Raw genomic sequence first — 24,074 nt, 5'->3', positions numbered from 1 at the left:
CCCTGGGCTGCGGCTCTGCGAGGGTGAGAGTGCCTGGAAGGAAAGGACTCGGGCTTCTCCACACTTTCTTCACCCGTAGCATCTAGCACATTATCCTTTCTTTTATTTCTATCTAGCACTAGGTCCTAGCTACTACATATTTGTGTTTTAAAAGCGCTGTATTGCTTCAAAGTCAGATCCTATGAATTGTCACACTGGCAAAGAATCACTGACTCCAAGAACACTTGGCCGGATTTCATTTTTACCATTTTCAGAGGCCGCATGGATCCAATGTATGCTACTTCTGTATTCCAGAAGGATAAGTCGGGGTATTCCCCAGGCTCCAGGATAAAAGGGACACCTTGAAATCCAGGTTCTTCATAAATCAGCCATCTAAACAGGCACCAAGGAAGGAAAGAAACAGACACAATTCATCATTTATTTGAGTGGCACATAGGACCCCATTGATGAGCAAGGAAGAGAACAGGAGAGGACTGAACTTGGACGATGTACGGTCATACTTAGTTATTAGAGCCACGTTAGCCTCAAGGAGGAATAAGTCATTATATGCATCTCTTCTTAAGAGTCTTCTGCTTGTCTTCTTGGCTGGCTCTGTCCACTGATTTTAACTTATATTATTAATTGCTTCAAAGTGTAAACGTCTCTTTTACTTCCAAGTAATAAAAGTACAGTTGACCCTTGAACAACATGGGTTCGAAGTCCACCTATAAGAGGACCCTGCAGTTCAAATCCATGTTAGTCAAGGGTCAACTGCAGTTATCTGTGTATTTAGAGGCCCTAGCGAGGAAATCGCAAGCTTTATTTTAAAAGGCAACTTCTCATTTGTAACCAAAGCATAGAATGTTCCACCTACTCAGAAATTAATAACAGGAAACATCCACCTAGAGCATAACAAGGAATGACAGCCAGAATTTCTTCCAACCCCCACAACAAGGCTATGCAGAAGGAACTATTGTCCCCACTTTACGGATGGGGTTAAGTAAATTGCCCGGGGCCACACAGCTGGAAGTACCAAATGTGGGGCTGATCCAAGCTGACTCCAGAGCCAGGCTCCTAATCACTTTTTGATGGCACTTTTTCTCCTTCCAGGGAGTACTCGTAAGTTACTCCTTCACAATGACTCAGGATCAGCACTGTGAGCACTGGCAAGGCACAGTGCTGTCCTGGGGGCTCCCATGGTCTGGGAGGCTGCCTGTTCCCAGGCCGCAGAGCTGAGTGCTTGGATCTGATTTTTATGGCTTTTCAATACCATCTCCCTTTATCAGGCTTGTCAGCTGTCTCTGCGGCTGCAGTCAGGGAATCAGCAGCCCCACCCTCCCCTAATGAGCCAGAAACCAGGAATCCTTAAAATCATGCCTGTTACAACTCTAAAGACTGCAAAGTCTTGTCAACTTCCTGGTTCCTGGGAGGATTCTGGGAAGGTGAGGCTGCTGGAGAAGTGACGCTTTAATAAAAGAGGTATTATATACCCTCTTCATAAACACACAGGATTCTCAGCGATCACTTGTACGCTCCAATTCTTTGTTGGTCTTGCTAGTGTCCTGGCTGAGGCACTCCACATGTTCCCCAGAGCATCCTACCAAAAAGGACGGCTGTAAATGACACCTCTTAGCAGTGAAAGAGGTCTGATTCTCCCTCTTTGCTTTTCTCTTGCTCGCCGTTTTAGCCCAAGGATACATTTTGGTGATAGTTTTTGTTAAAAAACTCCCCTGGATAAATCAGTGACTTCTTTAGATTCACTAATTATATAGGGATTTACAATCAAAATCCTATGAAAATCCATCAACTCACACACACAAATGTTGAGAGGCTGTGGGTGGCGTACATGTGAGGGATGAAAACAAATCTAGGTGTTAGAAGACGGGATAATAGTTATAGTGGGGGCAACGGGACGCCCAGGAGGAAGCATGAAAGAGGAAGGCTTCTGAGATCTGGTTATGCTCTAGTTCTTGATCTGGATAATGATTATACTTTGAAAATTCACTCAGCTTATACACTTATGATTTGTTGTGTACCTTTTTGTACAAATATCATATATATATATATATACACACACACACACACACACACACACACACACACATATATATATATTTCAATAAAAAATTAACTTAAGAAAAAAAGAGGCTTATCTTTTAAATACCACTGCCATGCTCCTAAACCACAAGAAAACAGAGGCTAAGTAAGCAGGGTCGTTTTAAACCTTCTTATGTTAAAGCTTGACAGTTCAGGGTGCATTACATAGTTTTTGAAGCTCAAAGGCACTCCACACATTTCATGCCCTGAGTAAATAATGGCAGTTCGTCATAAAGTGTGCTATTATGCTGACAAGCCAAGGGCCTCGACGTCTGACACTTCACAAGTGAATGCGCTGAATTTTTCATAAACACAATGGATGGCTCACAAATATGGGATTCTGAGATTTTAAAATGATGCTAACTGAAGTACCCGTTCATGAAATCATTCCTTTTAGAGGGGATTTATTCATCTGATACTAAACATTTCACTTTCTTGAAGCATGTAATTTAGTGACCTAACACTTATAGAAGCAAGGTCATTTTGGGTAAAGAGGGATTTGTTAAAAAACTGAACACAAACTGACACACCTGAAAAGGCCACTGTTCTGAGACTACTTCCTTGGTGAGTGAGTGCTAAGGGCCTGCTGGGGAACTCAGACTGACAGCTCTGAATGTTGGGTGGATCTTGGAATTTGCAAACTCATTTATAGAGCGTGATTCATTTTCCTAAATTCTATTCCAACCAGATAGTGATTCATTTTTCCTAAATTCTATTCCAACAAGATCTATTATTCATGAGGCCATCGGGAGAGAGGGAAATTCTCTTCAGGCAGTGTTTTTTCAGTTTCTAACGGCACTCTTTTATTTTACCACATACTTAGGCAATGTGCTTTTGCCTATATTATGAATTAACAGAATGACTATAAAGTATGAGCTTTTTAAAAAAACAAATGTATGCATATTAAAGAATACTGTTTAAGTAATAACAGTGCCCATCTATACATTTATTAAAAGCATTTGTATAATTTCTTTTAGAAATACCCTGAGTCACACAAGGAAAATTGGTTTTATCTTGTTAACTTGTTCTTAAATCAAAAACAGTATTTCCAGCTGGATCCTGTCTTATTCTCTAGATATGAGTACACATGAATGTTAACTATTCACAGAAACCAACTGGATACTCAAAAGACTAAATATAAATGTACCAACTTCGAGGTTCATCACAGCCTACCCAAAAGAGGGTAAGCTGTGATGAACCTCAAAGGGAAAAATGTACCTCTACAATGGAGAGGTGTGGGAGGCACCAATTTAACCAAGAGATCCAACTTGGTATCATTAATGGGAAGCTGGTTAGCACATGCCACCTTCTGTGATGCAACATGAATATGTGGCAATATCTACATGAAGTATCCTTTCTGAAACTGTTCAGTCTGCATCTGATCATACCTCTAGACCTAACCCCTAATATACAGAAAATTCAGGCAACAGAGGAACAAGTTAAATGGTATCATGAGGAAAAAGAGACAAATCCAGAATGTGGCATAATCTCTAAGATAGCTGACCTAAATTCTTCAAAAGTCAATGGCACGGGAAACAAAGATGGTGGTACTTTAGAGATCAAAAGATACAGAACAACCAAATATATACCAAGGATGCCAAATAAGCATATACGCATTTTAAGAGATGTTATCTATGTATTACTTTTTGAAGTTGAATTGAATTATGGTAGCACTGTGTAGTATGACATTCGCTCAAAAGATGGCGTTAATCAAATGAATGCCAGTGTCATTCATTGTGTTACAATTTTAATACTGTTTTTTCCTTTCTTAAAATGTGTATACATTTTTTTGGCACCCTCTGTATATATATTTAAAAGAATCTATGAAAGACATTCCTGAGACAATGGGGAAAATTTGGTTATGGGCTATAAATTAGATGTTATCATGGACATATTGTTAATTTTCTTATGTGTGATATAATGATAGTTATGCAAGAGAATGTCATTATAGAGGGATTTAGGCTAAGGTATATAGGAATGAAAGGTCATAATATCTGCAACTTACTTTCAAGTGCTCAGAAAAAAAGATAAAGCAAATGTGGCAAAATGTTAACAATTACAGACTCTAAGTGGAGGGTACGTGGATGTTCACCGAACCATTTCTACTTTTGTGTATATCTGAAAACTTTAATAATAAAAAGCTGGGCTCTGATATGGTATACACCCCAAGGAAATATACACAGTGGATGTTATATAGTAATAAAAAAGAGAAAAACTGATATATGGATCAATATGGGTAATCTTACTAACAATGTAGAGAAAAAGGAGCAAGCCACAGAATTTTGATAATATTTTTATAAAGTTCAAAAGCAAACAAAACTAAAACATTGTAGGGACACTATAGGGTAAAACTGCAAAATAAGGGTATAAGAAAAACACAAGATTCCAAAGAGAGGTTATGTGTGTAGAGAGGAATCAGGAGGCTGGGATCAGGGAGGGTACTGTACCCGCCCCCCCCAGGGTACACAGGGTGCTGCATTGTTGGTAATGGTGAGGGCTGAGTTGGGTGCTGGGTACATGCAGGTTTGTTTTATTATTAGGCTTCATAACATATATATATATATATATATATATATATATATATATATATATATATTTCTGTATGATCAATTATTTCATAATAAAATTGATCAAAGAATACTTGGCTATTAAAAACGAATGTCCTTTCCCATAAGCCTTTCTCCCTGGACATTTCTCAGCCCCTCACAGCCCACATACAATGTGTTAGAGAATGTTGTAATTCTACCTTCAAAAATGTATCCAGAATCTGCCACAATTTTTCACCAGCACTGTCACGCTGTCTAAGCCTCCCAAACTTCTTGCCTATATAACTGCCATTGCCACTAACTGTTTCTTTGCTTCCACCCTTGACTCTTTACCGTCTATTTTCTACGTAGCAGCTAGAGGGATCTAAAACACAAGTTAGGTCAAAATCTTCCAGTGATTACCTGTGTCACTTCAAGTGATCTAAATTCCCTTCTAATGCCTAAAAGGCCTACCATGACAAGAGGCCTCTGCCATCAGCATCCCCTAGTTCACTCTACTCCAGCCACCTTACCTCCTAGCTGTTCTGCAAGCATGCCCAGCAGGGCTCTGCAAATGCAGTGCTTCCTGCCTAGGCCACTTCCCGTGCTCCTCCTCTCAGCTCTCTCAGGGCTGACTCTCTCACTTCCTCCAGGTGTCTGCTTAAAAGTCACCAGAGACCTTTCCTGACCACCACCCTATCTAAAACAGCACTACCTAATAAAAATTAACAATAAGTAAAAAATAAATAAAATAGTATTACCACTGTCTCTCTTTCTAATTTATGTTTCTTGTAGTATATTTACCATATGACACATTATATAGGTGTTGTCTTCTGCATATCCCATTAATAAAAACTTTGAGCATTCTCTGAATGCATGAGTGTTTGTAAATTATATATACCACTGAATATATTATGAATTTATTAGAAAACATACACAAAAACTAAAATCTTAAAAGGAGGAGATTTTAAATAAAGTATGAAAAAAAAACCCAAAAGATAAATGTAGTGTTTTTCCCTGTATCTTTCAGCAATGTCTCTCACATGCCCTGCGCTGTGCACTCCACTTTAGAGACCCGATTTTCAGTATTGCAGCCTGCACCTTCTGTCCTAATTTCTCCTCTGAGACATTTCCATTTCCTTCAAAATACTCTTGCAGTTTCCTGTGATTTGTGAAACCCACATCTTAGGGGCTGTGGAAAGCATTGTGTGAAAATGGTAAAGGAAGTACCACTATCCAGCCTGAAATATCAGAGGCACATGCCCTGAATTACCAAGAAGGTAAAACCTCTTACTCAGCTTTGAATGAATCAGTTGCTCTGTGATAAGGAAATCCCTACATTAAAAATGCAGGTTTTTTTTTCTCCTGCACTTCCTCCAAGAAATCTTTGTTTGTAAGAGCTGAATCAGAGTGATATAGGTATAAAAGAAGCAGAGTTTTATGTGCCTTTAGTTTTATGTGCCTTTTTAGTCAATAATTACTTAACAGGACAACAAATCAGAGAGGATCTTAAGTCTTTCCAGTACTACACTCACAAAGAAAGCTTCATTAAAATCATATTTAAAATAAAGCACTTACGTGCCCCAATGGACTTGAATGGAACAAGTCTTCTGCAGTACACCAAACCCCTGCATTTCTTCAGTGTCGTCAAAGTAGGAGTTCAGGAGTCCTAACCCTTCTGGTTCAGTAAACAAGTCAATGTGACTAACTCTGTAATCCTGAAAAGCAAAACATACATATATACATGTATCACAATAATTATACCATGTATTGTAAGTCTACAGGAAGCTCACTATTCTTTATTTTCAAATGAGTAAAATAAGCTTTAAATATACACATACATTTCACAGAGCACCTGCCATTTTGCCCTTTTCCTGTTTTCATCCGTGACTTAATAATATGTGGTCTTTTTTGGCAGACACGTTGCTTGAGTCATATATCTGAGTGCTACAGTCAAGCAAAGATCACCAGCAGTGTATTTAATTAGAGTTTTGGACCACATGTATTTCTCTCATCCTCGCTGTAAAAAGTGCTTGGCTGTCTTTGATGAATAGGAGTTTTCATTCCTTTGCTCTGATGTGACCACCCAAGTCCAGAGAATCTAGTCTATAGCGCGGTTGCCCCAGGAGTCTTTCCCCACTGCAGTTCTGTGCCCACAGCCCCTGTGGTAACACCTCTTGACTATGACTAATCTCTATGATGTCAGTTTGATCCAAGTTGTTAGCACAAAGGCACACATTTATGGTGATTCATAAATCTCTGTACTTTAGTCACTGTTCAATGCCCTGCATGTCCCTGCTCCATCAAACACTCTTGAAAAGGCCTCTCCTAGCCAAGCACTTAAGTGCTAATTGAATCTTTATTGATATTTGATTGCTGAGTTAGGTGAACTGAGGTATAGAACAATAATACTTGGGTTAGTGCAGGGGAGGCTCTTTCAAACATTACCAAAAAGAACAAAATTAATGAACTAAAAAGGTGACCCCCTTGAATACATGTTGGACTTATGTTTGTGTTTCAAGAAACCATAAAATGTGTAAAACAAAAACAAAAACAAAAAACAAAACATGACGTATCAGGAACCACAAGAGTTCCTACCCTTTCACATGACATGATTCAGAAAAATTCACCCCAAAGAAATAAATCAGAAATTTATAAATTATTAAGGGCACACAAATGTTCATGCAGCATTATTCAAAATAGTGAAAAACTAGAAACAACCTTAAGTTCCATGAAAATAGAAAGGTAAAATAAATAATGATACATCAGTTCAGTGGAAACCCCAAAGCATGTAGTGACATGAAAAGCATTAACTGCATCAAATCTGCTACAATCGGGCAAAACAGGAGGCCTCTGTACCAACAGGCTTCATGTACCCCCCTTTTCTGAGTGCACTTAAGCTGCCACCCCACCAGAGTCTGATACCTGCCTCCAGCTACACATCACTGAGAGATGTTACCAACGTGAGTGTGAGCCTCAGGAAAATGGTATGCAGAGAAAAAAGGTTGAGAACCACAGTTTTAAGTGAAAAAAAGGAAAACAGCACTGTACCTATATTATGATAACAACTACAGAAAAATAGAGTAGAATGTGGCCAAGATAGAGAATTCAGAAACATGAAGAGAGGACACTTCATGATGGTGGGATCTAGATATTAATTGTTGCTTTATTACCAATGTTATTTGACCAATAAATAAAAACTGCAGGTAAATTATTCCACTGTGACACTTACATAAGATTCCTCATGTCTGTCTTAAGGTTGATCACATCATAAACTTACATAAAAACTTATTCTTACTCAGTCTCATCTTAGAACATTCCTTTTCTCCCTAATATACCCCAATGTTGACCTCTATTACACAAACGAGGCTTTAATTTTCCACTTGGAAGACACCATTAATTACATTTTTAAAAGGTAAAGAGTCATCAAATCCCAACAGCCACAAAGAAAGACTGATACAACTTTCTCATCAACAAATATCAAACCAAGGAAATTTTACCCAATCCAAAAAGTAGCCTCAAGTACCTATCTTTTTTTAAACCCACATGCAACCCCAGAGTTGAACTACTAACTGAATTATTTTTGGATTATTTATATTTCCAAAACAGAGCTCCTATATGCCACTCAAGGTAATTAGAACTCACACAGCAACCAAAAAACTAAGTAAAAGAAAAATCTATTCATACAGAACTCATCAAAACCAGGTTATTATATAAAATTCATTTGGAGGAGGGTATGGGAGTCCAGGAGTGAGAAATTAACCTTCAAGACTTATTGTGAAAAACTGACTAACCAATGAGAATGTTTCTTTTCTAATTCATTTAAAATGTACAAATACTTAAATTATGGAAAATATATCCATAAAGCACCAATCAAATATTTTTCTTAGTCACTTATTTTATAAAATGAACTTTTCTCTCAAAGTAAGAATCATCCCTGGCATTCAATAAATAATTGCTGAATGGATGAATGGATTCTGGGTTTCCCATAACCTACCTGGACCACAAGTCTGATGGAACCAATTACCACCGGCTTAGCAGATTCTGCCTCCACAGACTCTGCCTCTGCAGACTCTGCCTCCTCGTTTCTTTCCAAAACATCTTCTATACCCCAGAGATCAGTGAGTTCCAATTCTCCTTCTTCTAAAGGAATGGAGTGCCCTTCAAAATTTGGTTTCTCGTACAAAATCCAACTAAGAATAAAACACAGCAAAACTATTAGCCAACCTTAGTGAGAGAGAGGTTTAGATTACTCAAATATTCTGGCAAATAGCCACTGTCTATATATATATAGCCAATTCTCTAACAATTAAAATGTATACACTTTCCATAAAGCTAAAATTGACTGGGTATAATTATGCCTCTGATAATTCAAGAAATACATCAGGATGTTAGAGAACTTTTCGCTTATCAATATGAATGTTTTAGAAATACTAAGGTTCTATAGAATTGCCATTTAGTGGCGACTTGTAAATGGTAACACATCGGATAAATGGACTTTTACTGCAATATTTTTTTCTTTACATGTATAGAAAATACTTCTCTTAGAGGGATTTAAAGTTGCATTTTAGAGCCATATCAATGTGCTATGTTTCCCCGAAAATAAGACCTAGCTGGACCATCAGCTCTACTGCATCTTTTGGAGCAAAAATTAATATAATATCCGGTCTTATTTTACTATAATATTTAATTAACATAATTTAATTAATATACGACCGGGTCTTATATTAATTTTTGCTCCAAAAGACACATTAGAAATGATGGTCTGGCTAGGTCTTATTTTTGGGGAAACACAGTATATATTGATACAAAGGACTATATATGCATGTTAATGGAAAGCATTTTTAAAATATCCTTCCCAACAACATCTAAACACTAAAGAAAAAACTCATGTCAATATATGACTGCACTGCTCTTAAATGTTTATGCAATCAAGAAGAGAAGCCAACAAAAGTTGCAAAAAAAGCACGACTCTATTAAAAACAATGTTACACAAAAATTTTAGTGTTATTTTCAGTCTTCAAACAAAAACTAATTGTATTTTCTAATGAATACGTTGAATATATCAAAAATATATTAAAATATCTAAAACCTAATAGGAAAGCTGCTGCATATTTAATCAAATGGAGACCAAAAGAAAAGCTTAACTAACTTTTTAGACCACAAATGCCCTATCTTCTTTATTTCAAATAAATTTATAAGTAGGTATCAATGTATTTATGCCATATAAGTGATTTTTTTTAAAAACTGCTTTTCTTAATTCAATTTCCTGTGTATTTTTTAGAAGCTGTTAAGCTAGTAAAATAATTTTTTCACTGATTTTTTTACTTAATCAAAACTGTCTGTTGTAGAAAAGTTGGAAAATAAAATTTAGGTTTGTCCTTCACTGATCTGTCATTAAAAAATTAGCAAAAATGTCTTTTCTTACAGAATTTAAAAAAGTCTACCAACATAACTAAGTGCAATTCTTATCTACCTCACTGAAAACTCGCAAACCAAAAGTATATTACGGATTCTGATGTTCGTTAGCCCAAACCAATGTTATGTGGGGATATACGGGAAGAGAAACATACTGCTACATTTTTCTCAATTTTCTAGCATAAACATGTATCACCCCTATAATCAGAAACATTAAAAAAATATTTATTTGATATGAATTCCTTTTAATACTCACCATGACTAGTATTTTCTGCCCTTTACATTGCTAGAAGAGTAATTTTAAATAAGGACTGAGGCCCAAAAAAAGCAATTAAAAATGGAAAACATAAACCCTGTAATTCAGGAAGTCAAAGTGCCATTCTTACCATCCCCTAACAACTTTTATGAGTATTATAGGAGACAGGCTCCACGAGCTGCAATCCTCAACGTCACTGAAAACTTCAATACACTCCTCAGAGACATCCGGTTCACTATAGATCACTACCTACAAGAAACAATGAGAGTGGTAGCACACGTTACTGCACTTCATCAGACCAAAATAAAATCTGCGCGAGAAAATAATCTAAATAGAAAATAATCTTACCTTTCCAGGTCGGGGATTGATTTTATTTTGGATACTTCCTCTAAGCATCTGTAATCAGATGAACAAAGTACAACAAATAACTATAAACTGTGTAACAGTCCTTTTTCCCTGCCTCCCATGATCCTTTCAGTAAGATCATATTCACCTCACAAGTTATCCATTTTAAAACAAGTCTCCCTTGATCTAAGCCAAAGCTGTATTAAACTCTCTTTGAGTCTACACTATTAAATCAAGAGCTTACCCTCCCACCCCAACCCCTACCTGAATTTGCCATTTCAATTTCTTCTCATTTAAATGCCTAGGCTAGTTCCACCAATCTAGAAAATTCAGAACTCGAGTCAAATTTACTAAGTTTTATGTGACTTTAGGGAATAAGAACTCAGCTAAGACATTATAATTCAAACAATCTCAGTATAATCTCAAACAAAGAAAAATAAATCATAATATATTTCACAATGTACACTGCACATGGTACTCAATCACTCCCTTTTTAGAGACAAAATATGTTTTTATATGGCTACAAAACTAATCATTTTCAAAACCACGTGACAAGACCAGTAAAACCAGAAATGTATAAGATGATAAAAACAGTAATTATACATGTAAAAATATTATAAAACATGGACTACTTTCAGTGCTGACCAGGAAGCCTATTTTCAGGGCTGCCTTTGATCTGATCACGCTTGCATCATGCCAAAGTGGAATATGCCCAAAAAGACCATGGGAAGGCCTCAGTAGAGTAGTATTAGAAGTCAAAATGGCATTTACACACATATACACACATTAGAAGCAGATAAGCTGAAGAAAAAGCCTGAAATTTAAAACAAAATTCAGGTAAGACATGGAAGATAGAATAGTTGTATGGTCAACAAAGCCCAAAACCTAAAGAAAACAAATAAAAAATTTAATCCTAAAAAGACCTAGAGGAGGTATAAAGCCCCTTGTCCTTTTTACTCCATTTGAGTTAGTTTTTCTTGGGATTCCACAGGGAAACTGTATATTCTGTTCTCAGACACTCCAAATTGCTGTCAAATAAGAGAAGTGATTCAAGAATGACTAAAAAGAGAGTGTAAGGCTGTAATGAATGGGAGGTAGAACAGTGGAAATTTTGTGCTTGAGGGAAATACTAAAAAACTTTATAATTTCTGAGAGCTATAGGCTGAGTTAGCTTTGTCTACAGTAGTGGTTCCCAAAGTGTGGTCCAGGGACCCCTGGAGGGTTCCCAAGATCCTTTCAGGGAGTCCATGAGGTCAAACTATTTTCATAAGAAGAGGACATTTGTCTTTTTCACTCTCTTTATCTCAAAGCGTACAGTGGAATTTTCCAGAGCGTCCCTGATATACTATTACAATGATGGCTAACGGAACGTGTACTTGTGTGTTCTTGTGTTTTAAATTTTTCTCACTGTTAATTTCTAATAATAAATTCTGATAGGCATAACCCACATGAGCAAAAGCTCTTTGGGGTCCTCAATAATTTTTCAATATAAAAGCATCCTGAGATCAAAAGTTTAAAAACATTTGAAAAGAGGGATCTGACCCTCTGCTGGAAACCCAACTATGCAGTTTGAAAGAGCCTCCAGAACTACATTCTATGATAGGCTTGTAGCAAAAGCCAATACAACAGATGGAAACATGTCTCAGCACCTTATACAAATGAGAAGGGTGGAAGGTATTTTCTGCTTGGATATGCTGTTTTGGATGATGGTCTACAGTTGACAGACGGCGTGGCTCACAGATGGGCAACAGGAATATAGTGGTCCACTCATGTTTCCGGGCTAACAAAGCAAACCTATAAACCTTATATTCTGTTTTCCTCTTTCACTGTCGTTCCTCAACTTGAGTATCAAGCTTGGTAACAGAAAAGCACAAATTCACATCAAAAACTAAATAAAGAAAACAACTTCAGCAGTCAGAAAAAGATGGAGCAATTGCTGCTCAAAAGCACATTTTGCTGCCCTGTCTAAAATATTAAAGGAAAAAGCCAATGTAGACTGAAATTCTTTACTCCTCAAAGTCTTTGCAGGAAAAAATACTTCCCTGATAAAAACTGATCCCAAATAAAAAGAAAGTACTTTCTCAACAGGAGATACATTTTTTGCTACTTATGAGAAGAAAGAGGGAACCTCACAGGGCAAGAAAAGGAATTAGGAATAAGATTCCTTGGCAGAGGCTTTTCCAAACAAAGAAAGCTGCTTCACAAATCTTCAAAACTGAGCATTTTTATGCAGAACTAGGTAAGAAAAAACATCTTGCCTGTCTCTGAACTCTCAAGGTACGTTAGCTGTACCTTTCACAATACAACATATAAATTCACAAGTGCCTTAAAATATTGGTAGCTTATTTTCCCTGCTAGACTATGAACGAATATTTTGAGAACAGAATCTGAATATCTCTTTCTTAGATCCTAGGGGTCCCTTGTACATAGTAGGTTTTCAAATACCTGATGAATAGAAAATAGTAGACAAGCCTAACCATTTCTAAAAGAATAACATGAATTGCTCATCATCCTTCTGTCACTTTGCCCAAATAAATAGGTTGCTACTTACTGTTGTATCTGATAATGACATTCCAGAAAACGGCATGTTTGGGTCAAACCGGCTGGATTTGAAAAGACCCATGAAATCTGTGTCACTGTTTCCATAGTTCGGCAAGTTCGATTTAAGAACACTTTCAATATGATGAGCCTTTTCCACATCATCACCATTCTTTAGTTTTGATAATTCAGAAAATTTAGTTTCTGGCAAGTGTAGGTTGCTTGGTGAATCCAGATCTTTTTTGGTTTCCTCTTTTTGCAGATACTTTTCCATGTAGCTTGGACTTCTCAAGCCTGATAGAGACGTATTTGATGAGTCGAAATTGAAGACCTTTAAAGAGTGGTTGGGAGGAAGATTTGGCTGATCTTTGTTTAAAGTGCAGGGTGGGGCACCCTCAACCACGGGCTGCAACACGGAAGAGCGTGAAAGAGAAGTGTTCTGTGAAGAGCCGAAAACTGTGGTCATAGTAGTGACTGACGTTACAGAGGGAGAAAAGACTTTGTCTTGTGGTAAAGACGCTAACATGCTTGAGAAAAGGGCACTTTTTTCTAGCCTAGATCTCTTCACTCCACCGTTTGTGACATCCCTGTTCTCTTTGTCATTTATTTCTGGAGTCGCCAGAGGTTCATCTTTCCCATTAGTGTGAGTGTGTAAGGACTTGAAGAGGATACTCTGTTCAGTGGACACACGTTTGGGCCTCAGTTTGGATTTGGTGTCAAAGTTCTGCATCAAATGTAAAGCTGGTGACATTTCTAGCTGGCTTTCCTTTTTCTTCCCCAAACCAATGGTAAACAAGTTGGGATCAAACACCTTTTCTAAATTGTCCTCGTGAATCGGAGGCATGACGAAGTGAGGGGCAGGAGAGTTTGGCACCCTGGCCTTCTTTTTCTTCTGAGGCACGCAAACTGTGCTGTCCATCTTTTTTATAATTTCAGTGAATTTTTCCATATCAGAAGAAGAATCAAATACACTATCATCACTACCAGCAGAAATGTTCAAAAGACTGGCAGGGCTGTCCTGGCCATTCACAACGTTATGATCTGGCCTGCAAGGAGTTTCTAAATGATTTTTGCTACCAGGGGAGTGGGTGGGGCTGGATTCAACTGTCAGGGGTGTTGTGCTGCCCTGACTCTGAGCATAGATAGGCAGAGTTTCCTCTGATTCCAGCAGCGTGACTGGTGGGCCAGATTTTGCTACATGCTCTTCTTTGCAGTGAATGTGTTTGGGTGAGGTGCTCTTATTGACCAGTACTTCCTCTTTCTGGGGAGCACAACTTGCAACGGAAACCACTTCAAGTTCATTATTGTGACAACTTGGCAACTGCACTTCTCTAACTTCAGAGCTATCGGAGAGAAGCTGGGAGCTTACGTCCTGGGTGCTTTCCACGGGGAGCACGAAAGACCTGACCTGGACAAGAACCTTGGAAGGACACTCAGTTCTGTCAGCTTCTGGGCTGTGCTCTGTAGACAAAGGAGGGCTTGCTTCTCCTTCTTCTCCTCCTGCTGCAAATCTGGAGCTGGGCATTTTCTCATTAGTCTGATGAGACACAGGCAAAATACATCCATTATGGTTTTCTGACACTTTGAGATCAGTGCACGGAAAACTGCTTATGGGAGCTTCAGCACATGCATCTGGGGAAGCATCCGCAGGAATGGGTACGGGCAGTGAAAGAGGAGGCTGATTAGATGACTCGACTGGGGGCTGTGAGTCAGAAAATGTATCCTGTGGCTTGGGGATGGTTGTTGGAAGTGAATCTTTGGTATGAAGAATGGTGGGGATGTCTTGTGCTGTATCAGTCATATTTTCAAGTACAAGTCTTTTGCTGTCAGCAGCCTTTGAGTCATCCTCCCTGTCAAGCGTGTAGTCCTCGACAGGACTCAGAGCAGTAACCACTGGCTCAGGGCAGCCAGCATCTGTTTGTACATCTGCCTTATCACCTTGGTGACACTGAGAACCAAGAGCCGGATCCTCGGTAGGCTTGCCTTCCATTTCTCTTACACCGGGACTCCTGGTCGCTGGCAGAATCTCCTCTTCAGTGAGAATAACTTTGGTTTCTGCCGAGGTTTCCTGCACCACCACACCATTCTGCTGACTATTTGGCATTACTTCCTTTTCAGGTTGCTCCATGTCTTTGGCTTTTTTGGCTAAATTCAGCTTCGCTCTCCCGATATATGTTTTATTAGAGGCAGGGGTGTTCCTTGTGCTTCGAATCTCAGTGTGTCTTGGGCTACTATTTGCCCGTTTGTTCTCAAATAAAGAGATTTTGGTGGCAGTGTTTCCTTTATGAACTGGATGGCCAAATGGACTATGCTCATTTCCCAAACTGTCAAGATTCTTGGGGGTTTTAAGATTTAGCTCCACATGTTTGGGCTTGGCAGGGCTGCAAGAATAAAGCAGTATGGTAAAGTTATTGACCTAGTTTTAGAAAGTGAACATACCAATTTATTACCAAACTATCAAAAACCAACATCTTTCTGGTACGTAACATTTTTCTAATGAAACTATCTTTAAATAATCCTAAATACACTATCAACTATTTTTCATGGGTGTTTTGCTTCTGTATGAGGGATGAGAAAATTATATAATTGTGAAAGTCTAGAGGTGGGAGGTTAACAGGTTTATCGAATACCTAGTATGTACGCACAGTACTTGGCACTAGAGTTGGGAAATATCTTAGGGCCTGCCGAATATTAGAACAAATTTAAATTAATGCACTCCCCTACTTTAAATATGTAAATGATTTCCCTAAGCAGCAATTGTGTATTTTTTATTTTATAATAACTTTTTTTACATATCTCAAAAAGCTAGATTATAAAAAAAATTTATCTATCATTTACCTCTTTGGATATTTTATTCCCTGCATCTTTCCCCCATAAAATTTTTCTTTGATTATATAAGTATGTTCATTACAGAAAATATGGAGAGTATAAAAATGAAAAATCAGTCACATAATATCCCTGTTAACATTTTAGTATAAGTCCAGTCTTTTTATATGTACAGTTAAATATTTTAAATAGAATTAAGATTATTCTGATCATAGAGCTGGTATCTTGCCTTTTAAAAAAAGATGACTTAACCTTATAGTTAACATTTCAACATGTTTCAAGTTACTAAAAAGTTTGTTTGTACGGTGTTCTTAATGTCTGCATAAAAGTCTATCATAATTTACTTATCAATTACTCAGTGTGGTTTTGTCACCATTTCTTATGCAGAGAGTCTCCCCTCTCATTTGACTTTCTTGGATATAAGAAAGCACATACTTTTTTCTTTCTGAGAAACAAAATCTTCTCTGACATCAACTGGCTCTGGTCCTGCTCATGCAAATTATCTGTGTGAACTTGGTCAAGTTACTTTAACTCTCTAGACTCTACCTTCTCTATCTGTTAAAAAAACACACACAAAAAAACTAGATAGTTTAGAACAGAGTTGATTTCCCATCCCCCCACTCTCCCACCCACCAAGTTCTGGTTGAAGTAATCCTTGGAGTTCTCTTCAGGGGCTGCAGTTGGGGATAATAGCCACTGAGGGATTGGCTGTTGGCCAGCCATCCTCCTTTCAACCAGAGTCACTCCTACTTATCTGTTTTATATATCCCTTTTATATAAGCTTTCCTACAAGAATGGACTCCAAAGCTAAAAACAAAAATGTCTAAACCATTAGTCTAGTGGTTTATAAAATGGAAGAGATAATAACCGCTAACATTCACTGATTGCTAGGCACTTGAGAAACCCTCTGTATGGCTTGCCTAAAGTACAATTTTATACATTTTCTTTTAAGGTGATGAAGTTGAGGCTTAGAGAACATAAGTAATTTGCCTGAGGTCACACAGCTAGTAAATGACAGGGCCATGATTTGAAGTTAGGTGTTCTGGTTTCAGATGCCATTGTCCCGACCACTCTACTATTCTGCTTCCCCAGAAAGGGTCAGACTAGACTTGCCTCAATGACCTCCTCTGAGTCCATCCGGCTTTATGATTCAAGGGGTCAATGGTCTATCATGAGATCTCTAAGATAAAGTAATCATACTTTATGAGGCCACTGCGATAATGAGAACACAAAGTGAGAAGCATTGAATTCTCATTCCATCTCCCACATGGACTCATTGCCCTTCAAGAAGGTTGGGCCTGAGGAGTGTTTTGAAGGAACAGGTAGTATGACGTATCCTAGATAAAATGAGAAGACTTGAGAAGTCTTTCCAAATGCAGAATTAAACATTTAGATTTTCATTTACTAAAATTTTATTTAAATACTAAATTTGATATAGTATCTCCAATATCTCCGTAAGATGCCCCAATATCTCCATAAGATATCTAGGCATCTACATTGTGGGCCCATATCTTAAATTTAAAAGTAAATTCACTTATAAGCACTTCCTGAAAAATAACCTTCTAAAACCAGTGGGATGATTAGAAATAGAAAGCTTACAAATGCTATCAGTTAATGAGGGATATTCACATACCAGGGAATATACATTTTAAAAATTCTCACTAATCAGCTCAAAGAACAGTCAAACATCAAAGTGTATCTTATGAGGTAAATAAAAAACGCTACAGGTTAGCCAACAAGCTACCTTAAGGACAGGAAACACACATCTGCTCATTAAAGATTTATACCAAGATCAAAATACATTTTACAACCACAGTTTCTGTGCTATTAACTTTTGCTACCAAGAGTCACTACAATTAACCTAGCTCAAAGTGATTAAAAGGCTCCTATAATTCATGTTGTAATGCTTTCGTTATAATGTGAGGGGGAAAATAATGGAGTCTAAAAAGCTGTGGCTATAACACAAGAGGAAAATTCTCTTATTTTAAATATATTATTTAAAAAACAACAACAACAACAACAACAACCAAACAAACAGTACCACACACAAAAAAAGAATCTCAACTTTTGATACTTGATAGAGAACTAACAACAATTTTTCTAACACTGTCAAGAAACATGATGCTTCATAGTCATTATTTTTGAGGGAATATAAAATAGTTTTAACTCTAAAACTTCAGATTCAAATTGTTTTTAAAAGTAATCTGAGTAACATTCTTTTCCTGAAATACAACCAGGGGAAAAATCAAAGAATCTGAAAAAACCCATCCATCAGTCAAACAAAAAAGGACTAGAAAGACTTATTAATTTTCCATTTCAATAGTTTGCCAATTCACTAAGTGTGAGGCCCTATGGAAAACTAAATTAAATAAACTGAGTGGCAAAGGAAAAGTTTCAGGTAAAAAGTAATCAGTACTGAGAAAAAGACATTTGGTTTAGTTCTATGGCAGACAACAGCAAATAAAGAGGAGTTTCATTGTAACATTGGCTCCCCCAGGTTTGTTTACCATACTCTAACAGTGTAACATTTCTGGTTTTTCCACTGGTGTATTTCTATTGGAAGGCCCCTAGGGGCTTCCTTAATCAGGGTACACAACAGTTTCTCTAAGACTCACACTTAGGAAGACTGAATGTTGGCACACTGGCTTTCTACAAATAATGGGCATCATCCAATCTGGTTATTTCTCCAACACTGTTGCTACAGAATAAATAGCTGACTCTATCAAAGGTCTCCAGGTTCCTAGCTGGTGAGGTAGCTCAAGTTATTCATTAAGCAGATTTTCCTCTCAAGTATTTACCAAACAGACCTCCTACTCTAAAGTTTACTTATCCAAGAATTCAACTAGTCATAATGGACTGGTTTAAGAATGATAATGTTGTGAAAATACCAGCTCTCTTAATAAATGTGTGAACACAGAAAAAAACCTAAGCAGTTTAGATATACATTTTTACCTGTGTTGACTGGGAGAGGAAGAGAGTGTGGGAAGGGGGAGGATCTTAAGAGTTTCATAGTGCCCTCCCTATCCTGTCCAACTACACAACTCACATTTATCATCAAGGCACAACATGTCCCATCCCCTCCAAAAACACAACTGATTTTTCTTCCTCCTTTGCACATCCTCAGCCTTATAGGGATGGTCACCACCATCCATTGGCGCTTTAATCAGACATCACTTCATATTGTTATTTGATTTGTCAGCATCTTGTGTGCCAAACTGGCCCATAAACTTTTCAAGGACTAAATACTGAATCATAGTTGTGTTTTTTCCCATAGTTCCTAGCACAATACCATGCACAGAGGATACTCAACAAATATTTGAAAAATTGATCAACTCAACCGCAAGTAGTCACACAGTCTGTTGTTGAGCTTGATTCTTCTAATGTGTCTTTTCATTTAGCGAATAGTCTCCCAGTAAGACTGACCTTTCTTAATTTCAATAACTGAAAATTACTTTTCAACCCGGGGGTGGGGGGACAAAAATATCACCAAACTCCCTAATATTATAAAGGGGAAGAGTTTTTTTGTTTATTTGTTTTGTTTTTTAGGCTTTAGGTAAATAATGCACTAAGTTCCATAAAAGTTTCTGTGAATTCTTTTAAGCTCATACATGTCAAACCTACTGGGACATAATGAACATCTTAGTGTTTGCTCTGTGTTCTCAAATTCACTATATGAGTCAGAAGAGTGTTCTATCCCAGAATGCCCGTGTACATTTTGAATGAAGAATAGAATTAGCTATGTCAAGCCATACAGCCTTCCATTGTTTATGTAAACACTGCGCCTCAAGACATATCTCATTTTTACATTCATTTAACTTAAATCTTATGTTACAACAGGAATTATCAACCCACTAGTCTCCTGAATGTGTCATTCTAAACCACAACCGTGTCAATCAGCTCTTCACTATCTTAATTTCAACATAGAGGAGAAATTTCAGTGCACTGATAATTCTTTCACAAATGCAAAGACCCCGAGCTTCTCAGAGCGGCTGCCCAGCACGTCCGGGACACGGCATCTCTGCCCAGCCCAATTCCAGTTACTCACAGGGTCACTTTAGTGGTCACCGTCGACCTGCCCGCACCGAAATGGTTCCTGGGCTTCAAGCCGTCGGCGTCAGGACCTCCGGCCGATCTGCCCAGCTCTTTGGTTCGACTTCCTTCTCCTCCTCGGCCGTCGAAGTGGTTAGGCAGCGGCCCTCTCTTGTGCTCGGGTTTGATCTCCGGCAGCAGCGAGCTGCTCCTGACCGTGAGCTCCCTGGGGATGACGCGAGCTACCTCCTCCCCGTTCTCCCCCGCGGGGCCTTTGGCTGCGGGACCGGAGTCTGGCGCGGGCGCCCTCTTGGGTTGGGCCTCCTTGGCGGGAGCCCGCGGGCCTCCAGCGGGCGGGGTGGGCACAGCCTCGAGGACCCGGCTCTTGCCCCTCCTTTTGGTGGGAGACGAGGCCGGCAGAGGCTGTTTGCTCCGGTCCGACTCCCCTCGGAGCTGCCCTTTGGGACTAGGGCTGGACTTGGAGTCCGGGCTCGCAGCGGAGGCAACGCCCCCGTCCGGGTCCGCCGGCGGAGATTTCACTTTCTTTTCCGCGAAGTTCTCGGTGGCCGCGTTTGGCGCCACCTCGTAGTGGAACACCTTGTGGTCCCTCGCCGCGCTGTCGGGCAGCGCCGTGTCAGCTCCGGGAGAGTCCGAGGATTTCTGCGACTTCCTCCGCTTCCCGGACCTGCGGCCGCTCGACCTCCTTTCCATATCGTCTTGATCGCTGGAATCTTCTGCGGCGGGAGTAATCAAGACCGGCTCGTCCACCTGCTCCACCTCAGTCTTGCTCAAGTAGATGTCCAAAGTTAGCACTTTGGCAGGATGGGCGCGCTCGCCAGGCCGGCACTCCCGTCCTCGCGGCCCAGTTTTGCCGTTTGCTTGCGTGGAGCTGGCCCAGTTCTGTGCGCCCTCGGCAGGAGGGTCACCTGGCGGAGCAAATGCGTCTTCGGGGGGCTGGCTGTGCGCGTCTCGGGGCTCCAGAGAGCCTCCTTCGGCACCCACGCGGGGGGCTCTGTCAGCAGCTTTGCCTAGTTCTCCCGAGGGCGGCTCCTGGGTGAGCGACCCCGGCACACCCCCCGCACCCTGGGATGTCTCCTGTTCGCAGCTAGTGCAGGGCGAAGCGTCCTCCCCCGGACTGCGGGTGAGAGCCTCTGCGTTCTCTTGCCTGGGGGAATTCTCTAGTGAGGAATGCAGCTGCTTGGCAGCAGCGGTGGCATCTGGGAAGGACCCTCCCTCTGCCTCAAGAGGTTCTAATTGGGATGAATCACTGTCAAAGCACTGCTGCACAGCCGCCGCTGCATGGCTTCTAGAGCAAGGTGACAGCTCGGCATCAGGGGGCACTACCTGGACACAGGTCTCGGAGGGCTCGCCCTCGGGCTCCTGGGGCTTCTCCTGCAGGGAGCCCACCTCGCACGTTGCTGTTTGCTTTGAGTGGCTGCCCTGAGATTTCCTCTTCTCATTCTCTCTTTCAGGGAGTTGGGAAGAGGTTACATCTTTGGGAGAGACTGATTTGGCATTTGAGCTAGTGGGACTCTCTAACCCGTTTCTGGAACACCTTCTTCGTCCTGCCGTGAACAGATTGCCAAGTTTCCCCAAAACTGGCTTCCTTTTGTTCTCTTCTGCTGGTTGTGCTCTAGACTGAAAAATAAAAGGGAGTGGGGGAGAGAAAATATGAGAATCGTTTTTTTTCTCCCCTGTTAGTAGTACATTACAGAACTACATGCCAGAATGATAATAGACCAGCGTTTCTAACTGCAAATGATTTTTTGTTACATTTATTCCAACAAAATAAACTGATTTTACCTTTTAATTTTTTTCTTAAACATCATCTATGTTTGGTGCCACTTAGAATAACATCTACTTTAACTGCAATTCTTCTTTTAAAGGAAAATTCGGAAGGTCCAAATAATCACTATACAAAATAAACAATTCCCAGGTCGCTCTAGCTTTTGCTTTTTACCTCCTTCCTCAGCAAAGATGCCATTTCAAAACAGCCAAGCGAGACTACAGGGCAGCAGTAAACCCACTAAAGTATCTCAAAGCAAATTTTTTTCTGAAACACCATCCTTTCTCTTTTGTAGAAGGTAAGGAAGACGAGGAAAAACCGTACTATTAGTCTTCTCATTTAGAACACTAAGAAGCCACACTAAGAAGCCACCTGGATTCAACATGATTGCAAATGAAAGCCTTAAGAAAACAGGATTCCAGCACCTGGGCCTCGCCTTGGTCCAACCAGCCGTTTACCGCGGGCCGGGCCTGCGCTCCTCCAATGGGAGTAGCACGCGGGCTTTCAAACGCCCGCTGTTTTCCATCCAACCTATCCGATCACTTCGGAGTTCACCCGAGAAGTTTTTTCCCGCGTGGAGTTCCTAAGAGTGTGAATAGCGGGAGTACACCGGGGAAGGAGGGCGAAAGCCCTCTCATCCCCTCCGCTCGCGCCGCAGCGGCGTGGGGGGACAGGAGCGCGCGGGGCTTTGCCCACGCCGACCTAGCCCGGGGCGGAGTTCGCACCACACTGTAGGGCGCCGGGTGCGCACAGGCGGGAGCCGCACCGTGGGTCCGACCCACCCATGGGAGGGGGCCCGCACCTCCTGCGATGATCCGCAGCGGTCCCGGGAAGAGGAAAAACCTGCTTCCTTTATCTCGCTTAGAGCAAAACGGTTTGCACCTGGTGCCCGCGCTGGAAGCCAGAAGGGCGCGCAGAACAGATCAATAAAAGCAAACCAGCCAATGGGCGCAGCGGCGCGTCGAGGTTGCCTGGCGCGGACAGGGGTTGGTGGGTGAGGGGCCTGAGGCCGGCAGGAGGGGGAGGGAGGACGGGAGCACCAACGGCGGCGAGCCCAGCCCTGGCTCCTAGCCCAGCGTATTCCGGGTAACAACCCCACCGAAACCAAGCCCACACGTGTGGCTACAATAACTTAAGAATTACCAATTCCACTTCAAACCCAGGAGCTAACTTGAACTCCCGCCCCCTTTCCTGGAAGGTGAATACAGGGAGTTTTAACAATATTGACTGTTTAGAGGGAGATTCCTGAATCATTCTTTAAAACAGCTGCGTTTCATTTGAGTTATATGCAGCCAGTGGACTTTGGAAATGGTGGGAAGTAGGAAAGACTTTGTAAGATAAAACATGGAATTAACAGGGTCGATAAGCATTGTTTGAGACGGTACTGCCACTGTAACACCACGGGATTCTGCGACAGCCTCGTGAGGTGCTGTTAGCCCACAGTAGACATGAGGAAAGCGAAGCTTAGACAGGGAAGAGACTTAAGGTGTGTGTTGTGGGGAGGGCAATGAAGTCGGGATTCAAACCCAAGTCCTCAGCTTCCAAACTGCTCCTTCCACTCCACCACAGGAACCCCTTTCGGAGGATCTGGAGGTGCACTGGGCCTCTGAGAAAGCTCAGCCTAATAGATGGCAGGCCACACGCCCGCAGGATTGGCTTCTGAGGCAGGGCTCATGAATCAGGTTTACTGACAAACTCCAGAGGTGACTCTTCTAGTTGGAGAAGCACCTGGTGGGAGCTTTGGAACTAGACAGCTGCTGCTGCGTGAGATGGACCATTGTTGCAGCCACTGGGAGTTTTTGTGACTTAGCTGATAATGCTTCTAAAATCTAAGCAGATTTTGATCAGTAATTCAATTCTTCAATGGTGACATAAATAATATAGAAAGAATTTACCATGTAATTAAAAAATACATTAAAATATTCCAACTTCGTAAGGAATATATTTGGACTCTTTTACTATGAGTTAAAGGTGTTACATAATTTTTAAACATAATACTATAATTTATGCCTCCTGAGCACTCCTTATGCGCTAGACACTAGCTAAGTGATTTACATACATTCTCATCTAATCTTTCTAAAAGCCCTTAAGGTAGGCAGTCTTTTTAGGCTCATTTGCCAAGATTACTTATCCCTAGCCAAGGTCCCACAGCCAGTAGTTTTCCTAACTCTGGAGATGGAGTTCTTTGTCCCTGAGGCCTGGACAGACCTTCAAACATATCCTGAAGAAGTAGCCAGGAACATAGGTTTGCATCTATTGGCTCAATTCTGGCCCA

The 24,074-nt window shown here is 40.4% G+C and overlaps 2 protein-coding genes across 5 annotated transcripts in view; one reads left to right on the top strand and one right to left on the bottom strand.

Annotated features, from left to right (window-relative positions):
* Positions 1-24,074, bottom strand: part of CRYBG1 (crystallin beta-gamma domain containing 1) — a 175,920-nt gene that overhangs the window by 25,732 nt on the left and 126,114 nt on the right. The window contains exons 3-9 of the mRNA XM_019734972.2: positions 20,030-21,651; positions 13,172-15,539; positions 10,624-10,671; positions 10,406-10,524; positions 8,599-8,794; positions 6,180-6,319; positions 246-372 (exon numbers count right to left, since the gene is read on the bottom strand). Of these exons, the coding sequence (XP_019590531.2) occupies positions 246-372; positions 6,180-6,319; positions 8,599-8,794; positions 10,406-10,524; positions 10,624-10,671; positions 13,172-15,539; positions 20,030-21,651 (4,620 nt within the window). The remainder of the gene's footprint in view (positions 1-245; positions 373-6,179; positions 6,320-8,598; positions 8,795-10,405; positions 10,525-10,623; positions 10,672-13,171; positions 15,540-20,029; positions 21,652-24,074) is intronic.
* The window catches only part of RTN4IP1 (reticulon 4 interacting protein 1), a 147,942-nt gene that overhangs the window by 73,689 nt on the left and 50,179 nt on the right, over positions 1-24,074 (top strand). The window contains exon 9 of one of the 4 annotated variants that reach the window (XM_074333355.1): positions 22,095-22,157. The exons of 2 other annotated variants lie outside the window; for them this stretch is intronic. In XM_074333355.1, coding sequence (XP_074189456.1) covers positions 22,095-22,142 — 48 coding nt within the window. In that variant the 3' untranslated portion in view covers positions 22,143-22,157. Of the gene's footprint in view, positions 1-13,420; positions 13,556-22,094; positions 22,158-24,074 lie in introns of those variants that run through there. One more of the 4 variants, XM_019734977.2, reaches the window with a different exon arrangement.

This window comes from Rhinolophus sinicus, linkage group LG05 (genome assembly GCF_036562045.2).
Source record: "Rhinolophus sinicus isolate RSC01 linkage group LG05, ASM3656204v1, whole genome shotgun sequence".
NCBI lineage: Eukaryota > Metazoa > Chordata > Mammalia > Chiroptera > Rhinolophidae > Rhinolophus > Rhinolophus sinicus.
This window is presented reverse-complemented; position numbering and strand designations above follow the sequence as displayed.